Here is an 8,547-nt window from a genome sequence, read left to right on the forward strand (position 1 = left end):
TGCGTGAACATTTGGGCGGCGTTATGCAAATCTTCCCACATAGTGACGTAGGTATGTGGGGGCGTGTTAGAACGAGCCGTTTTAGGTAGGTGTGGTTGACTCTTAACTTTTATAAAGAATAAAGATTTGAGACTTTAGTCTTTGCAACTTTACAGATCTTCTTTATGCACCAAGAGCTTGTAACACTCCAAAGAGAAAGGAAAAATTGAAATCGCATCATATGACCCCTTTAAGAAAAACCTATTAGGAGTTCTAAAAGTCTTGATTAAATTTATTTATTTAATTATATATATTTATGTATATCTTTTTTTCTTTATTTAGTTGTATCATCAGGCAGGAGCATCATGTCGCATGGAGAAAAAGGAAAGGTAAGATTCTGTTTAAAGGTGAAGTGTGTAATTGTTTTGGATATTAAAATATTTAATGTTCATAGTCTTTGTAAATAATATGTCATTAATATGTTTTTTGGCATGACATGGCATGTCAATTCTGACTAAACCAATGGAGTGAGTTTATGGGTGGGACTATCAGTTTTCTCAACCAATAGAAGTTGAAGGGAGTGTTTGGGAGATCATGCTTTTATTATTATTATTATTATGCTATTCCATTTGGAATAACACACTTCACATTTAACTCTTAAACATGTACATATTAAACTTTATTTGTCTCAGTGTAACCGTTCTGATGTATGCTTCTAGTTCCCTGATGCTGCAGGATATGTGGGATTTGCCAACCTGCCAAATCAGGTTCACAGGAAGTCTGTGAAGAAAGGCTTTGAGTTTACACTGATGGTTGTAGGTGAGGAACATATAAACACACACATGGATTCAGACAGACACACACTGTGCTTTTAACCGGCTGTTACTTGTCATCTCAGGAGAGTCTGGTCTTGGCAAATCAACCCTGATCAACAGCCTCTTCCTGACTGACCTCTACCCAGAGCGCTATATACCTGGAGCGGCAGGTAAAACACACACACGTACACGGGTCTCCTGAGGTCTTCATTATCTCTACAGGATATTGTATCCCAGACTGAAATTATCCCTAGCAGTCATGAGAAAAGCCTCTGTAGATAAACTTCATTTTGACCCGAAAAGTATGTGAACACTCAAAACACACGTAAAGCTGTCTGAATGCCATTACATTCGATAACGAAATATCTTAGAATGTTTTAATTGCAGTCTTTCTGTGGGTCTTAAAATGGTCTTGAAAGGTCTTAAATCAGAGCCGAAAGTCTGAAATTCATAAAGTCTATGCCTAAAACAAGAACAAACATCTGCCAGTAGGGCACTCCACACGGCTCCAGGGGGTAAATAAATGCCTCCTGAAGCGAATTGATGCATTTTTGTAAGAAAAATATCCATATTTAAAACTTTATAAACTGTAATCTCTAGCTTCCGCTAACTGAAACGCACATTCACGAGAGAGTGGCGTCCAGCGGATGATGTAGGACGTAGGCGTAGCGTAAGGTACTGCAAAAGTTCTAGTGGTTAGAAGCAGAGGTATTCAAACCTTAAGTATTTTTTGTCAAATTGATTAAAAAGTTTTCTAATTAAAACTCATTTTCTGCTCCCTAGACATTACATTTAGAGATCATATTGACATTTATGTTCCCTTCCATTTATTGCTTAGTTTTCCATTACTTGGTCTTAAAAAGTCTTAAATTTACCTTTATAAAACCTACAGAAACCCTGTAATTGTAAAAGCATTTGTGTAATTGCACAAGCATTTTTCAAAAAAACATTTCACAAATAGACGTGTTTTGTTTTAAATGATACTTAAATGACATTCTATTATATTCTATTCTATTTATTGCATATTTCACCTAATGCTATAAATTAAGAAATTTTTTTAAGTGTGCGTTAAATGTCCAAATGCTTTTTTGCGTAAAGTAATATTTTCTTCAGCAAGATGCTGCTCCCGGTGGAATGCAGAACATTTATGATTTAAAATTTAAATGCTCAATGGATATAAAATTCCCTCTGTTGAGCACTTTGTCTAATAAAGCTCTCTAGAGTAAAAGGTTGTTTTCAAGAAAGTAATCCCATCTGTAGCCCAGGGCCTCCTCCCAGAGGTTCTCAGAAAATGCTCATTAATCTTTTTCATGGTGCATCAGTAAATCATGAATATTTTTAATTTGATTTGTCTTGATGTGCCTTCCAAGTGTTTCTCTTTTTTTTCTTGTGAACTTGAGTTTTTTTGTTCTGATGGGGTTTTGTTGTACTTGCAGAGAAGATCGAGCGCACGGTCCAGATTGAAGCGTCCACGGTGGAAATCGAGGAGAGGGGAGTGAAGCTCCGCCTTACTGTGGTGGACACACCCGGATACGGAGATGCCATAAACAGCCAGGACTGGTCAGTATGTGTTTACTTATGGCGCTTTTCCACTGCATGGTACAGCTCGGCATGGCTCGGCTGAGTTTGCGTTTCCACTGCAGTTTAGTACCGCTTTAGAGTGGGCGGGATCATAGACATGTTGTTATAGTTGCGCCGCCTCTACTGCCTCGACCTCCCGAAAAATTTTTCCGTTCCGTGTCGTCCCATCACACTCACTGGATCCGCTCCTCAGCTATCAATGAGAGGAACGTCTGTACTTCCTCAACAGACCACTAAACAGCCATTATTTTGTTGTTTAAAATAGGTGCGCTCGTTCGAAACTGTTGCATTCATTCAAAAAAAGTTGCGTTCGTTCCTCACTGGCTGTGCTGATTTAATCTAGTGGGTCTAGTTCTCGTGTTGCAAGTTCAATGACGCAGGTAGTGGAGATTCTCTCCGGCCAATCAGTGATCAGCAGGGTTTACACGTCACATTTTGGTAACGGTATGGCCATGCCATGCCGTGCCGTACCATGCCGTACCATGCACCATTAGCTAAATTTGTCCTGAGGAGTGAGCTAAATCAGATCAAACCTCCCTTTGGAGACATCTGGAGATGTCTTTAATTAGAAGAATGATTCATACTTAAAATATATATTTTTTAATGTATTTAATTCATATTATTTTATCATTTTGCATTTATTTGAAATTTGCTTATTATTATTTTATAATTCTAAAAGTGGTATGATACATTTGGTACAGTGTACAGTTTAAATTGTTCTTGGAGATTTTAACAAAGCAAATCTTTCCCGCGAACTGACAAAATACAAACAGCACATTACATGTCCCACCAGAGACAGTAATAAATTGGATCAGTTACACCACAATAAAGGATGCATATCACTCATGCATATCAGCTTTGGGGCTCTCTGATCACTGTCTAGTTCATCTTATACCGACCTACAGGCAGAAAGTGAAATCAGCTAAATCTGTAATAAGGACTGTTAAAAGATGTACTAATGAAGCGGAGCAGTGTTTTTGAAGCTGCAGCCACAGATCTGGACGAGCTCACAGAGACTGTAACTTCATATATCAGCTTCTGTGAGGATATGGGCATCCCCACCAGGACATTCCTATCATTCAATAATGATAAACCGTGGTTTACTGGGAAACTCAAACAGCTTCGTCATGCCAAGAAGTATGCTTACAGAAGTAGGGATAAAATCTTGTATAACCAGGCCAGAAACAGACTAACAAAAGAAGAAGAGTGGCTAAGAAAACTACTCTGAAAAGCTGAAAAAACAGTTTTCAGCCAACGACCCGGCATCAGTATGGACTGATCTGAGGAACATCAAGACACCATCCCTGCAGTCTGTGGAGAATCAACAACTGGCTGACGATCTGAATGTGTTTTACTGCCGGTTTGAGAAACCCAGTCTCACACCCCACACCCGCTCTGATCTGCACTTCACACATTCACCTACCCCTCCTGCAACCCCCCTCCTTCCCTCCCTCACCAACCATTCAACCTGCGCTTAAGGTATGTGAACCAGGTCTTCAGAAAACAGAAGACTAAGAAAGCTTCAGGCCCAGACAGTGTTTCACCTGCCTGTCTAAAAGTCTGTGCTGACCAACTGGCCCCCATCTTCACACAGATCTTCAACGATCACTGGAACAAAAGAAGAAGAGTGGCTAAGAAAACTACTCTGAAAAGCTGAAAAAACAGTTTTCAGCCAACGACCCGGCATCAGTATGGACTGATCTGAGGAACATCAAGACACCATCCCTGCAGTCTGTGGAGAATCAACAACTGGCTGACGATCTGAATGTGTTTTACTGCCGGTTTGAGAAACCCAGTCTCACACCCCACACCCGCTCTGATCTGCACTTCACACATTCACCTACCCCTCCTGCAACCCCACTCCCTCCCTCACCCACCATTCAACCTGCGCTTAAGGTCTGTGTCGAGGATGTGAACCGGGCCTTCAGAAGACAGAAGACCCGGTTCTAAAATAAGACCACATCCACACAAAGCCAGAGCTTATCCTATCCGATCCTTTTTTTTTCCTCGTTGTAAAAAAAATAAAATTCCATAAACACGGTGTCGTCTCAAGAAATATTTGCGGACACACGAAACTACTGAAACCGACTCAAAACGACGTAGTATACAAGCCAGACCAGTATTTGGCGCTGTAATTCTGCCACAGAGATACACTAAAAATGGAGAAGAAGACTTGGAGCATGCGCATAAACCTTGCACACTGTATACAAACATTTTTGCATTAGTAATTTTTGATTTTGCTTTAGTAAAGCTAATAGACTCTTTAGCTTCTGCAGCACGAACACAAGCATGTTGTCCGCAATTGTTGTTGTTGCTGTTACATGACGTAGCGGAGTCTGACTAGGGTTGAGACGTGGGGTGATGACATTATCGTTTCACAAAATATACGGATTGGCTGTACACGCGAAAACGCAAGGGTGTCGTTTTCAGATTTATCCACTCTGGGACTCGGTTTCAAAAGATAGCGGTTTCAGACTCCCAAAACGCCGGATCCGTCTGGACGAAACGCCAATACGATACTACAGAGCAACCGACCACCAGAACAGCCAGGCACAAGAACTGTTTTTTCCCACAGGCTATATTCAGCCTGAACAATTAAAACATTCATAACTGTACATTGTCCATCATAACTGACTCATTTATTTATACATAGAATCTGAAAATTTCTTAGTTATTTGGACACCTAAATCACACTTCTGAACATCGTTACTTTAGATAACTAAACATCAAGGCAACTTTTCATTGTAAAAATAAACAAGCACCTGCACTCTTAAAGAAAAACGTTTTGTCTTAGACATCATCTTGCATTCAAAAACTGCTAGATGGACAACAAATTCAGGCGACTTGTGATGGAATTAAAATTTTTTGACTATTTTAACTTGCATATTAGAAACGCAATGCTAATGGCAGAATTCTCAACAAAAAAAAAAAATTTGCATGCATGCATCATATTATGTTTGAATGTTGCTTTAAAGTTGATGCATTTAGCGATGTTAAGTTTTCTACCATCCAAACTGTCTTAACAGCTAAATCACAGCATGCATATTAAAGATCTGTTGCTTAAAATAAAGCAGTAGATCTCGGCCAGATGCCATCTTGGCCCATTCCAACGTTTCATTTTCCCTAAACATAATGTGTGTTTACTCTTGAGTGCACTTGCATTAGTGCTATTAGTGCTGCTCTTAGATAGGTGAACTAGCTGTTTATTATCACAGATATCTACCATTAAATTAGAACTTTTAGAACTTGCTGACCTCTTGAATGGTAGACCGGACTGATTATTAATTTAATACCCGATGTTTTGTGTTTGTGTATCTGCATAACAGATTATTTACACAATGGCACTTGACTGTAGACTGGAGGCAGCTGTTGTCTCTTGATGCTCTATTGGTAATTGAGCGTTGCTGAGGAATGCTGGGAACGGCCTGTTTGAAAGAACAATATCCTCCCCATCTCTCACCCACAGACTTCTCAGGCTGATAATGAAAATGTGCCATCCATGTTACCTACCTACTGTCATGTCATGTCTTCTTCTCCTTCAACCTCTCGATAAGGCTGCGGTCTCAAACCCAATTCATGCATGAGGTCTATCAGAAGACACAGAAGTGGCTTAGTTCTGGTTAGGGGTTTAGTTTAGTTTAGTTTAGTTTAGTTTAGTTTAGTTTAGAATGTGGTGTTTAGATAAGTCAGGAGACTGTAGAGCAAAAGGGAAGCTGGTGGCGAGGCTTTAGAGAACTGAGAGTTGATGCATTCAATAATTATAGTTAGGCTAATTATAGTTAACAATAACTTTATATGTTTTTATAAATATATTTATATATTACATTTCTAGGGGTACCAGTAATTGTGTCCAATGTGTATTAGACATAATTTATTTCATAATGATATTTCCCCCCATTTTAAATTCTTATTCTCCAATGAAAGGTTACATTTTTGTGATTTTTTTTTAAATAAAAGATTTTAACAGCCGCCTTTGTTCATATTTACCAAGGGTACCAACAATTCTGACCACGTGTGTATAAAATAGAAAAACATTTTTAAAAATTATTCCAGCCAAGTCAGCATTTCTCATTTTTAGCTTTAACTTGATGTACTAAAAAACTAAAACTGTAAAAAAAAAGAAAACAATAATAATAATAAATAAATAATTGTTTATTTTTTTAGTTTTGTTATTTAACCTCATGTACTAAAAAACTAAAACTGAAATAAAAAAGATTAAAAACTATAAATATGTAAACAAAAACTCAAACTAATAACAATTACAAAAAACTAAATTACTAACATTTAATTACATTTAAAATAAAAACTATTAAATATTAAAAATATCAAAATATTATTAAAATCTATACTAAGATCTCCATGGAAAATAAGTTAACACTGGTGCATGTGGTCCGTCTATGCTGGACAGGAACCTGTAAACATGATGTTGTGGAGCGTTTTGATAAGCTTTATTTGGACAGTGGCTGTTTGTCATTTCTAAGTGCATCCAGATATCTCATGATTAGATTATGGTTTTGTTCAGCTGAGATCCGCATCCGATGCTTGTTTAATGCACTTGTTTAATACAATCACAAGCTTTTATGTCTGAGCATTTCCTTTCAGCTTGTTCTCTGATATCTGCTTTATTCTGTTCGACAGCTTTAAGACGATCATCCAGTATATTGATAATCAGTTCGAGCGATACTTGCATGACGAGAGCGGACTGAACCGCAGACACATCGTTGACAACAGAGTGCACTGCTGCTTTTATTTCATCTCTCCGTTTGGACACGGGTAAAACACCTGCACATGTTCTGCCTTTCATCATCAGTCAATAAAAATTTTATTCTTGCAGATGTTAAATGTTAAGGCCTGTTTACAGCAGAAGTTATGCATTAAAGCAACATGAATCACCAACAAAAACCACAGGTGAAAATTACATAAAAACTTTGCACTTTAAAGTTTAAGTTTAAAAGTGACATGAATCTTCCATCAGAAATTACAGCTGATTTTTTACATACATGCTATTCACATTAAGTGTAAAACAAGCCTCGGAGAAATTAAAAGACAATAAAATCACAAGTGAAAATTCACGTTAATTGTTCACACTGAGCATGATGATTTAAATGTTCGGTGACCTTGGAGAAAAGTTTATTGCTGACATGAATTGCCAGGAAAAATTGCAACCAAACAGTCACATCACATCATTTCAGGGTGAAATTTGCTGGACATATCGTTTTGTTTTCATTCTCATGGGCTCATAAATTTGTATACTACTGTTAAAAAGTTTCTGGTTGTTAAGATTTTTTTATATATTTGAAACTTTTGCTCACCAAGGCTGCATTCATTTGATCAAAAATACAGTAAAATCACCAATATTCTGAAATGTACTTTAAATTTAAAATAAGTGTTTTCTATTTGAATATATATTTTGGAATTTTATTCCAGTGAGTCAAAGCTGAATTTTCAGCATCATTACTCCAGTCTTCAGTGTCACATGATCCTTCAGAAATCATTCTAATATGCTGATTTGCCACTCACAAAATATTTCTTATTTTTATCAATGTTGAAAACATTTATGAATGGTTTTGTTTGAAGGAATTCAAAAGAACGTTTATTTGAAATAGAGATCTTTTGTAACTTTATAAATGTGTTTAACTTTGATCAGTTTCATTTAGTAAGGATGCATCAAAGTATTAATTCCATTCAAATCTTACTGACCCCAAACATTTAAACACTTTTTTTATGTGATTTGTGCTTCCATTTGTGCTTAATTTCCCAGCTTGAAGCCTCTGGATGTTGAGTTTATGAAGGCAATCCACAGCAAAGTCAACATCGTCCCTGTGATCGCCAAAGCTGACACGCTCACGCTGAGAGAGAGAGACCGTCTCAAGAGAAGGGTGAGGATCTGACTCGCTCTGTCTACAACAAGCACAACTGATCATTTGACCACATGACTAGCTGACAACAAGCCACAAAACTTACAACAGATGTTATATTTGATCTTCGTTGGTGTTGATTACAGCATTAAGACAATGAGAAACACTTTTTACTAGTGCATCGAGTGTTTGGTGATCAGACAGTGTGTTACTGTAGCGTGGGGTGTGTACTAGGGCTGTCAAAATGACTGAAAAACTAAATTCGAATTTTCTACTTAAATATTATCAAAATTTGAATTATATTCGAATTTAAA

The 8,547-nt window shown here is 37.4% G+C and overlaps 1 protein-coding gene across 2 annotated transcripts; it reads left to right on the forward strand.

The window, feature by feature from the left end:
* Positions 1-315: 315 nt before the first annotated feature.
* On the forward strand, positions 316-8,464 carry LOC107699653 (septin-2). 2 transcript variants are annotated; one of them, XM_016500976.1, is made up of 7 exons: positions 316-368; positions 699-798; positions 878-964; positions 2,231-2,354; positions 7,014-7,148; positions 7,237-7,283; positions 8,137-8,208. In XM_016500976.1, exons 1-7 carry the CDS (start codon positions 345-347, stop codon positions 8,139-8,141), a joined length of 522 nt encoding a protein of 173 aa, XP_016356462.1. In that variant the 5' UTR covers positions 316-344; the 3' UTR covers positions 8,142-8,208. The 2 variants fall into 2 exon arrangements, with proteins under 2 accessions (XP_016356462.1, XP_016356461.1); XM_016500975.1 differs by lacking the exon at positions 7,237-7,283 and having other exon boundaries at positions 8,137-8,464.
* The last annotated feature ends 83 nt before the right edge of the window (positions 8,465-8,547 follow it).

This window comes from Sinocyclocheilus anshuiensis, unplaced genomic scaffold (genome assembly GCF_001515605.1).
Source record: "Sinocyclocheilus anshuiensis isolate Anshui unplaced genomic scaffold, SAMN03320099.WGS_v1.1 scaffold714, whole genome shotgun sequence".
Classification (NCBI taxonomy): domain Eukaryota; kingdom Metazoa; phylum Chordata; class Actinopteri; order Cypriniformes; family Cyprinidae; genus Sinocyclocheilus; species Sinocyclocheilus anshuiensis.